The sequence below is a fragment of the Erpetoichthys calabaricus genome, chromosome 11 (assembly GCF_900747795.2).
Source record: "Erpetoichthys calabaricus chromosome 11, fErpCal1.3, whole genome shotgun sequence".
NCBI lineage: Eukaryota > Metazoa > Chordata > Cladistia > Polypteriformes > Polypteridae > Erpetoichthys > Erpetoichthys calabaricus.
In genome coordinates this window covers 41425208-41436463 of record NC_041404.2, presented here as the reverse complement: position 1 = coordinate 41436463, position 11256 = coordinate 41425208, and the positions used below count along the sequence as shown (strand labels likewise).

Below are 11256 nucleotides of genomic sequence, written 5' to 3'. Positions count from 1 at the left end.
GGGACGATAGAAAGACTTGGAGATGACAGAGCATCATTTATATAATCATATCAATAAGAATACAAAGTGCTCTGTCCACCATGAAGTTGAACTTCACCTCACATCAGGTGCCATCTTACTGACACACTGGAGATCTCCCGATGTTAGCGTTCCCTCCGCTCCACAGCACTGCCACACAAACCCCCTGCTGAACGTTCATTCAGTTCACCGGCACCTCGAAGTTGCGAGTCGTGTTGTATATTAGACCGTGGATAAGTCCAAACTTCCCTGCAAATATCTACATGAGTGCTCACTTAGTTCAATGGCAGCACCCTCTCTGGAGGTTGAATCCATGGAGACCCTGTCTGTCCTGCTTACAAGTGAATCCCCCAAGATCTTAAAGTTTCACAGCTCAATTCACTTCGGTGATCCTTATTTGGAACTTGAATCCCTTGAGTCCCCCATCTGTACTGTGTAATCTACACAGACCAAAGAGATCCCAAATCCCCCCAACTACTCGATCAGCTCAGTGGTCTGAAAAATTAAATCTCATGAGTCCCCTGCCTGTGCTGCGAGACCCCCGAGATCTCAGAGTTATTACCAGACTCATTCTGAAAGTTCATTCAGCTCTTTGGCGACCTCTATCTGAAGTTGGAGGTCTTACAGTCTCTGCCTGTGGTGTTCAACCTATACAGTAATCCCTCGCTATATCGCGCTTCGCCTTTCGCGGCTTCACTCCATCGCGGATTTTATATGTAAGCATATTTAAATATATATCGCAGATTTTTCGCTGCTTCGCGGGTTTCTGCGGACAATGGGTCTTTTAATTTCTGGTACATGCTTCCTCAGTTGGTTTGCCCAGTTGATTTCATACAAGGGACGCTATTGGCAGATGGCTGAGAAGCTACCCAGCTTACTTTTCTCTGTCTCTTTTGCACTAACTTTCTCTGATCCTGACGTAGAGGGTGTGAGCAGGGGGGCTGTTCGCACACCTAGATGATACGGACGCTCGTCTAAAAATGCTGAAAGATTATCTTCACGTTGCTATCTTTTGTGCAGCTGCTTCCTGAAACGACATGCTGCACAGTGCTTCGCATACTTAAAAGCTCGCAGGGCACGTATTGATTTTTGATTGAAAAACAAACTCTCTCTCTCTATCTCTCTCTCTTTGTCTGCTCCTGACGGAGGGGGTGTGAGCTGCCGCCTTCAACAGCTTTGTGCCGCGGTGCTTCGCATACTTAAAAGCAGCCCTATTGATTTGTTTGCTTTTCTCTCTATCTCTGTGACAGTCTGTGCTCCTGACGCGCACTCCTTTGAAGAGGAAGATATGTTTGCATTCTTTTAATTGTGAGATGGAACTGTCATCTCTGTCTTGTCATGGAGCACAGTTTAAACTTTTGAAAAAGAGACAAATGTTTGTTTGCAGTGTTTGTATAACGTTCCTGTCTCTCTACAACCTCCTGTGTTTCTGCGCAAATCTGTGACCCAAGCATGACAATATAAAAATAACTATATAAACATATGGTTTCTACTTCGCGGATTTTCTTATTTCGCGGGTGGCTCTGGAACGCAACACCCGCGATGGAGGAGGGATTACTGTATAACTAAATGATACCCACAAAGCTCCTCTACACAAATCTGTTTCTTAACGTTCACTGAGTTCCCTGTCGACTTTCACCCGAAACCCGAATCCCTTTTATCTTTTTTTGCCACCTACCCTGTAAATCTCAAAGGCCCCTCAGCACAAGTTGCTTTTTGATTGTCCATTAATCTCAATGGCACCTCCCAAATAAAGCTTTTACTCCTTTCATCTCTTCCTGTGCTAATCATCCTATATAAACAAGCAAAAATGTGGAGATCTCAAAGATCCCCAGCAGGAGTCTTCTTCTGCTCACTGGCGCCCCCATCTGAAAATTTCTTTAATCCCTGGAATTCTTGGATATGTCACCATAGAAAGCAAGACCGTGGAGATTTCAAGGCTCTTTTATTGCTTTTTCAGCTGAATGGCCTCCCATCCTTGTGGACCTCTTAATCTGTCACATTATACCCATCAAGATTGACACTCCTTTTCTGTTTTTCCTTGCTCCTGTTTTAATTGTTTTCCAGAATTAATTTATTGTGCTTTCATTTGTCACACTAACTGCCCTGTTTATTATGAATCCTGTGAGGTTTGCAGGCCCACCCTGATGCTCAGAGTCTCTAAAATGTCTCTTGATTTCAACATCTGATCCCATACCTCCTGGATTGTTTTGCGTTAGCTCTCGCCTTGAATGACGCTATATAAACTAAAGGTTGGTCTACTCCTGGTCTAATGCTACCCACAGCTGCTGCCTCGGCACTTCTGTTACACTCTGAAGCTCCTTATCCTGGTATCTGGGCATTGTTTTAAAATGGTATTCAACAATTGACAATCTTCAGCCAATAATCAGCTCTGCTCTGCTCGTATGCGCTAGCCATGAGCCTAAAACCGCTATTCTAAACTGAAGCAGACTTGCAAACCCCAGAGACCGCGTGAACACGACATGTCAAAGTGCCATTGCGGCATGGATTCTTCTCTCCTGTCGTCTGAATGGCGGTGCTGCTGTTTCGTGCTCTCGTGAATCTGTCTGTTCATTAAAGCAGCCTGTGGTTGACAGAAAAGTGGGACTCGGGAGCGTACAGTCACTGCGACAAGAGCAACAAGCCGCAGCTGAGGTTTACTGCACCTAGAAACAAGGCGCTACAAATACAGCACTGAAAGGAAGGCTTTCGAGGATAAAAGTGTAAATCACAGTAGTGTGTCGCAAAAGTTCACTTCTCTGAGGCTCGCCGCGGACCGCGTCTGCTACCGCCGCTTCAGTGCCAGAGCGTCGTCTCGTCTTCTCCTTCGGTCGCGTGCTATGGCTTTTTCATGTTCTTCCCAAATTTGTCACCGAGTTGCTGAATGAGTTCGGCGAGCTCCTCAGTCGCCTGGGACTTTTCCTCCAGAAGCTCGTATCGGAGGCTCGATATGTCCTGTTTGATCTCCTTCAGCTCACCTGTAAAAGAGAAAAGCAAGCAATTAGTTGAATGGAGCAAACCGACCAAAAACGCATCCGCATTAAGCTCTAGTTATACTTACTGGCTTAAGTTTACGCACAAACTACGACGCAAAGTGCACATGCGCAGCCAGCAACTGAAATATTTGTGGCAGCCCGTTTGATTTGGCACGTCGATATTCTCCCAGTCTAGTGTTTTTCAACCAGTGTGCCGCAGAGACCATGAGAGCTACCCAGGTGTGCTGTGGAATATAATAGTGTAGCGCACCTGCATCAGAACCTGAGTGGGACAAGGTGCTATTCGGGTGGTCGAGTCCTGCCAAAAGAGGTCAGAACTACCTGGGAAAAGCTGTCATTAACGCCTCTTCGTGATCGCTATGTTGCAGACATGGCACTTTGAGCGCATCTGCTGGCTGCTACGGTTAAACTGAGTGGGTGTGTGGTCGCCCTGAATCTCACAGGGCTGCTGGATGGTTGCATGAGGCTTGGCGGGCCACCGGATAAAGCAGCTGGGAGATGTGCCCAAAGTGCGCACGCACTGCCGTATCTGCGAATGCTTCTTTGAACGGGCTTCTCCAGTAGCCCCGCCCCTTCGGACAATCGAACCCGTTCGTGTAGAAAAGAAAATGTGTTGGTTTCTAGAAGAATAGCGGTGTGACTTGGGATGTTTTTGGTTACAAAAAGCGAAGTCTCACTCTCCTGTCCTCCCTTTGCTTCCGAGCCGCTGTACCCCCTTGAAGAGGAAGACTTTGTGTTCTTTTGACCAGGAGTCGGGGCCGAGGCGTCTTGTTTGACAGCTGTTCCCAGGGTGGCCGCACCGCTTCTGAAAGAGTCCTGTGTTTGTATCTGCCAGAACTGCAATAAAGCTTCTGGTCCTTGGAAACCCTTCTGCGCTCTCCTGTGCAACTTTCTGACCCAAACATGACACTATCTATCTATCTATCTATCTATCTATCTATCTATCTATCTATCTATCTATCTATCTATCTATCTATCTATCTATCTATCTATCTATCTATCTATCTATCTATCTATCTATCTATCTATCTATCTATCTATCCTTTAGTGCCTTTCACATCTATCTATCTATCTATCTATCTATCTATCTATCTATCTATCTATCTATCTATCTATCTATCTATCTATCCATCCTATAGTGCCTTTCACATCTATCTATCTATCTATCTATCTATCTATCTATCTATCTATCTATCTATCTATCTATCTATCTATCTATCTATCTATCTATCTATCTATCCTATAGTGCCTTTCATCATCTATCTATCTATCTATCTATCTATCTATCTATCTATCTATCTATCTATCTATCTATCTATCTATCTATCTATCTATCTATTTTTTAAGTTTGCATTTTTATAGGTTTAATATATTTATTGATGTTATTCTGTGTTTATGATTTGATTGATGTGTGGGGTCACTGTGTTTTTAAGTGAGGCCACACCGTATTAAATTTTGGGAGCTACTGGCCCGCAGATTGGTGCATGTGTTAAGTTCACACTGAATGTGTGCCATATAAAGATAGCATTCTCAAATTTGGCCAGCTGGGAAGCATTGGGCGCAAAACTAGAAGCAGCCCCGGACGGGGTGACCAGACAATTGCAGTGCCAACTAACTAACTAACTAACTAACTAACTAACTAACTAACTAACTAACTAACTAACTAACTAACTAACTAACTAACTCACTCACTCACTCACTCACTCACTCACTCACTCACTCACTCACTCACTCACTCACTCACTCACTCACTCACTCACTCACTCACTCACTAATGCACTTAATGCCAGAACTTTCAGATGTGAAAGGAAAATCAGAGCAATCAGAAAGGGACCCACTGTGACACTGGTAATCCATGCAAACTCCAAACAGAGGGAGACCAAGTGACCAGTATCAAGTGTCAACCACTGCGCTACCAGGATACACAAAACATCAGAACATTTGTCAGGAACAGAAACAGCCCAAATCTTCTGACTTTCACTCAGACATTACAATATTGAAGAAAGAAGTAGTTCAATTGCACTTCTCTTTCATTTCTAGCAGATTAGCCGTGAGTCCCTTTCAACACATTCACACCATAGGGGGCTTTGCTGAAATTGTGTAACTAAGAAGTCACTGCAAGAAGAGATGCCCTCCAGTTCTTAACTACGCTGTCAAATGATGCGTTAATTATGCAAATCACTACGTTTTACATAAAATGGGCCGTTACAGTATGCTAATTGTGATGCTGGTGGAGAGAACGACACCCTCCCCCGTGACTCTGTTACTAATTAATGTTTCCTAATGCATATTAGTACATTTTACATAAAAAAGAGGTATCATTTTATGCTGTTATTCATAAAGCCCCCAAACCACCTAAAGATTTCCAACACAAGCCAACATGTGTGGAAAACCTGTCAGATTTCCACCCTTGGAGATATTCGAGGTGTTTACCAGTTCCTGTAGTTCAACTACATCCTCAGGACAGGCCCACTGTTTCCATGATGATTCTTAACTGATGCCACCAGGCTGGTCTTTGTGTTGATGAAGGGTGGGGATTTGTTCTGTTAGACATTGTAAGTGTAAGAACTGACCGAGAAACTTGCATTTCGTTTGGTGTTTCTCCCTAAAGGAGCATCTTATTTGACAGGGCTGTCTGTATATCTTATGCAAATGAGCTACTGCCAAAATAGAGATTTGGGAAATAAATAAATAAATAAATAAGTGGCCAGCTTATCAGTCATTCCATACTGAGAAGTGTCATACAGCCATCTCTCGCTGCTTATATATAACAGGCTGCTGAGTGGAAGGCACTATGGCACTCCCCTCGCTCTGTTAGACTCCTTAGTGTTACGTTTACCCCAGGAAAAAAATGAGATATAAACACTGAATTATTTTCAACAAGAAAAAAAAATGTTATTACATGTAAAAGAAGCATGTCAATATTAAAATGCCAGCATAAATGCATTAGAAAAGGTGTGTTGAGTGTCCACTGCTGTACTGATGCAGATTTAGTACACGTCCTTTGTGTGACAGTCACCAAAACACACCCCGATGTCACAATCAGGACAGCAGAAGTGTGTGTTTCTTTGCGCACTTTTCTATATTTTATTTCAATGCTTGGGAGCAAAAGAGTAGAATGTCAGTGACTGTGCTGCATGATCGATGTGCCCCTTGTGTTATTGTAGGCTGCCACAGCACAAGACTTAGTGACTTCCATATTTCCCCTGATGCAAACATGGACTGGCACTGCATTGTGACAGTGCTTAGGAGGCTAAGGTCTTGCTTGTCCCTGCAGTTGATCTCAATTCAAAATCAAAAATCAAAATCAAATAGCCTTTTTATTGTCAATTCACTATATGTGTAGAACATACAGGAGAATCGAAATACTGTTTCTCTCTCATGTTCATAGTACAATAAAATATAAAAAATATAAAAGTATAACATATAAGATAAATAAAATGAGAACTTGTAAATAGACCTGTGTACAATGTGCAATAGGCCATCCATCCATCCATTTTCCAACCCACTGAATCCGAACACAGGGTCACGGGGGTCTGCTGGAGCCAATCCCAGCCAACACAGGGCACAAGGCAGGAACCAATCCCGGGCAGGGTGCCAACCCACCACAGAACACACACAAACACACCCACACACCAAGCACACACTAGTGCCAATTTAGAATCGCCAATCCACCTAACCAGCATGTCTTTGGACTGTGGGAGGAAACCGGAGCGCCCGGAGGAAACCCACGCAGACACGGGGAGAACATGCAAACTCCACGCAGGGAGGACCCGGGAAGCGAACCCAGGTCTCCCAACTGCGAGGCAACAGCGCTACCCACTGCGCCACCGTGCCACCCATAGGCATTAGTGAAAAAGCCAATTATAGTAAACAATGAGAAGGTGCATTATAGAGTAGCTTATGAGATGTACAAAAAGACAACCAGTTAGCAGCAGATGTAATATTGAGTCTTTATATAATACCAGCTGAGGTAGGGTACTTGGTAGATAGCGACTCTTGCTATGGTGCAGGGGCAGGGGGCAGGGGGGAAGGTAGTGGACAGAGTTCAGCATCCTGACAGCTTGGTGGATGAAGCTGATAGACAGTCTTGTGGAGCAGGCCCGGAGGCTCCGGTACCTTTTCCCTGAGGGGAGGAGGCTATAAATGGATTTTAAGAGGTGGGAGGAATCACCAGCAATGCTGATGGCTTTACGGGTGAGATGGGTGTGGAAAATGTCCTTGAGGAAGGGCACTGGGGCACCAATGATCTTACTGGCCACATCCACTATGTGTTGCAGGGACTTCCTACAGGAGGCAGTGCAGCTTCCATACCACACAGAGATGCAGCTGGTGAGGATGCTCTCGATTGTGCCCCGGTAGAAAGAGCACATGATGGGGGGGGTGGAACTTGTGCTCTCCTCAGTTTGCATAGAAAATAGAGGTGGGAATGAGCTTTCCTGGCCAATGATGTGGTGTTATCTAACCAGGAGAGGTCCTCGGAGATGTATGTCCCCAGGAACTTGGTGCTACTCACCCTTTCCACAGCTGCACTGAATGACCTCTCCTGAAATCAACCACAATCTCTTTTGTCTTTCCCACGTTCAGGAAGAGATTGTTGTCTTTACACCACTGGACCAGTTGGTTCACCTCGTTCCTGTAGTTGGCTTCGTCATTGTTGGTGATGAGGCCTACCATGGTTGTATCGTCCGCAAACTTGACAATGTGATTGGAACTGTAGACTGGTACACAGTCATGGGTCAGCAGGGTAAAGAGCAACGGGCTGAGCACACACCCTTGTGGGGCTCCTGTGCTCAACGTGATGGTCTTAGAGGTGTTATTGCCGATCTGCACATTTTGTGGCCTCCCTGTAAGAATTATTGTCATGCAAAAAGTCACACCATGGGGAAGCTTAACATGACCAATTTCACCAGATATATCATGGCATTTTGGTCGTACAGTACCGTATAATGTATTCGTTTCACTATCAGCGTCAATGTCTCATGACCAATTCACATTGTCATACTTATCGCGCAATTCGAGTAATGGTTCACTTTCAGTTCATTCTAAAACTGCCTTTGTGCCTTTTTATTTGCCATTGTATTTTTTTTTTCGGAGGCCCCACCCCACTCATGAATATTTCCGATTACTAGATGGCAGCAGAATACTGTCCTGAGAGTTATTCAGGGCTGAACACAATGAAGCATAGCATTATGTGTCACCCTGAGCCTGACTCGGGTTTAACCGTAATTACATAGAACTCCAAGGCTGAGTCACACTTGAAGTTAATGCCAAGAAGGTTAAAAGTGACACGTGAACCCGTTTTATCTGTACCTGTAAGGCAGTAATAAATGGCTCCGAGAGTTAAAAGACAGGGCATAACTTGGTGACCACATCATTTTAGGAGGTGGCAATAAGATGCCACTCGGTTGGCTGCTGCTTCACAGCACAACTAAGCTGAGTTGCATCCATAGCCAAATTGCTTTCTGTGTGGAATTTGCATGTCCCTTCCATGTCTGTGTTAGCTCCATCGATGTATTCCCACATTCCAAAGATATGCAGTTTAGGTGAACTGATGACAAAACATTCACCTGAGGTGAGTGAATGTGAGTGTGCAATCATGAGCATATAGTGCAGTGATGTGGTGGACCATTCAGGATTGCTTACTAAATTTCGTACAATGTGGTCAATATAGGCTCTGGCTCCTGAAAACTGGATAAAGGGGATCAGAAGATGGATAGATAGACAGATTTTTTTGATCCAATGTACACTATGATTAGTTTTGGTGGCTATACCTTTCTTATAACCCTGTGTTTCCATTATCTAGTCATCCTGCAGGTGACTTAGACCAAGTCACTAGTGTTGGATCAATAATAAAAATCTGACTTTGGTACCGATACCAGCTTTTGCACCTCAAAACAACACCAAAACTAATAACGGATTGCGCTTTTCCTCCCACTCCCTGCTATGAACATCAGATTTTAAAGAAAGGGGACATACACATATTGCTTTAAAGAGCTGCCTCCTGGGAATTTTGAGATAGCTCATTGTGGAGGACGACCGGGACGTCCCTTTAATGGAAGGTCCAGGGAAGATAGCCTATCCAGAACAGTGCTAGAGGGCAACCCCCCTGGTGTGCAACAGTGCCATGGGTTTGGAGCATTGAAGCTCAACCCTGATGTTACCGTCAGGGGGCACCTAGAGAGCTGCTGAGCCCTTAATTGCAGCACTTCCACCAAACCTGGAAGTGCTGGGTCAACAAGCACCTGGAGCACTTCTGGGTGCCTTCTAAAAGGGGCCAGCAGCCACTACTCAGGGAGCCAGAGTCAGGAGGAGGCAGACGAAGCTTGTCTGGAGGAATGGAGGAAAGAAAATGAGAGAAAGAAGAGAATTGTATTGTGCTGTGGACCGTGCTGTACCAGTGGGAAACAAAGGAAAGCGTTTCTCACAGGTTAAGAGATAAAAAATTAAAAAGCGTGTACCTTCAACTTGTGTCCCACGTCTGTCTGTGTCGGATTTGGATGGCGCTGTGCCCCCTGGTGGTCCACATCATATACACATATCACAACGGGTTTTGGGGTCCCCTTTGGAGTTTTGTGTACTAATATATAAATATTGGTTTTAATAGTGTGGGGTGGGGTTTGGTGGTGCGAAATAGCATTCACTTCTGGTAGTAAACTTTGCGTAATGCTAATATAGTACCGTTTTAAAAATTGAGTGGTCCTCTCATTGTTTAGTACCAGTTTACACCAGTCCACACTAACCAGGCACTTCAGCATTTCTCTTCCCAAATTAATCTGATTTATCTTCGTTCTTTTGGAACTTTGACATAGTGCGGCTTTGTTCTTTAATCAAAAAGAGCCCTTGGCTTACAAGCTGTGCCTGCCCAGAAGAAAGATCTACATGTTTTTATTTATTTTAGTGTGGATGATAAAGCTTTCCTTACAGTGACTGTACATAACTGTGATCAGATTTATGTGTATTAGTGTGGATTAAGCCTTAGTGTACTGGGCTAAGAACAGAGCTGTGGAGGCTGTGTTATCTCTTCAGCGTAATGTAACAGGTTCTTTATTTAACTTTGCTACACTATTTCCTTGCTTTAATTAGTCATCTCCTCAAAAGACATCCCACCTCTGACACCAATGTAATACGTTTGCCTAATTCAGGTTTGGACAGATGCCTTTTGAACCTTGAAACTGAGCCTCACAATTCTTAGCCCTGCCTGAAAATGGCAGAACAAGCAGCTTAGCTTGACATGCACAATTTAAAAAGAGCTGCAATTCTTGCAATTAAGAAGTGCTTGCTAATTTTAGGCATTAAAGAACCATACAAGCAATGATTAGTCTTAGGATCCTGCTCATGGCGGTAGTTAAAAAAATAATAAGGTAGAAAAACGATTAGGAGACAAATGACTTTAGCCTGTCAGGAACATTCACAAGGTTAGAGTGTTAAGAACCCAACAAAACAGAAAAGCCCAACGCACAGAAGAAACCATCAGCGTCAAAAAAGGTCAAAGCAAAATCAAAGCACTAGTCCAATATCTTTTAGCCCTCACTAATATATGTCTGTTAATTTTATTTAATAGAAAATGCAAATCAGTTTACCTGTAATCATCCATCCATTTTCCAACCCGCTGAATCTGAACACAGGGTCACGGGGGTCTGCTGGAGCCAATCCCAGCCAACACAGGGCAGGACCCAATCCCGGGCAGGGTGCCAACCCACCGCAGGACACACACAAACACGCCAAGGCCAATTTAGAATCGCCAATCCACCTAACCAGCATGTCTTTGGAAGGAAACCGGAGCGCCCGGAGGAAACCCACGCAGACACAGGGAGAACATGCAAACTCCACGCAGGGAGGACCCGGGAAGCGAACCCAGGTCCCCCAACTGTGAGGCAGCAGCGCTACCCACTGCGCCACCGTGCCGCCCACCTGTAATCAATAATTTATAAAGTTTGTATTTATGTCTACCCGTGAACTTGTCACAGCACTCTGTGTCTGCCCTCTTGAAGAGCACTTTACAAAAATAAATTGAGGTTTGACATGTCTGGAATCCAAACATCCACCTAATTTTTGCTCATTTATGTGTTGCAGTAATTTTATATGTTTAATGTACTTTTGATTTTGTTTCTGCACCACCATTTTGGTTTATTTAAGCCACCATCTTTTCCATTATTATTATTATTATTATTATTATTATTATTATTATTATTATTATTATTATTATTATTATTATTACCACACTTATTTTAACTTCACC

At 43.9% G+C, this 11256-nt stretch overlaps 1 protein-coding gene across 1 annotated transcript in view; it reads right to left on the bottom strand.

The window, feature by feature from the left end:
* Window positions 1–1860: 1860 nt before the first annotated feature.
* Window positions 1861–11256, bottom strand: part of LOC114659998 (short transient receptor potential channel 7) — a 292643-nt gene continuing 283247 nt past the window's right edge. Inside the window, exon 12 of the mRNA XM_028812533.2 lies at window positions 1861–2996. Coding sequence (XP_028668366.2) covers window positions 2857–2996 — 140 coding nt within the window. The 3' untranslated portion in view covers window positions 1861–2856. The remainder of the gene's footprint in view (window positions 2997–11256) is intronic.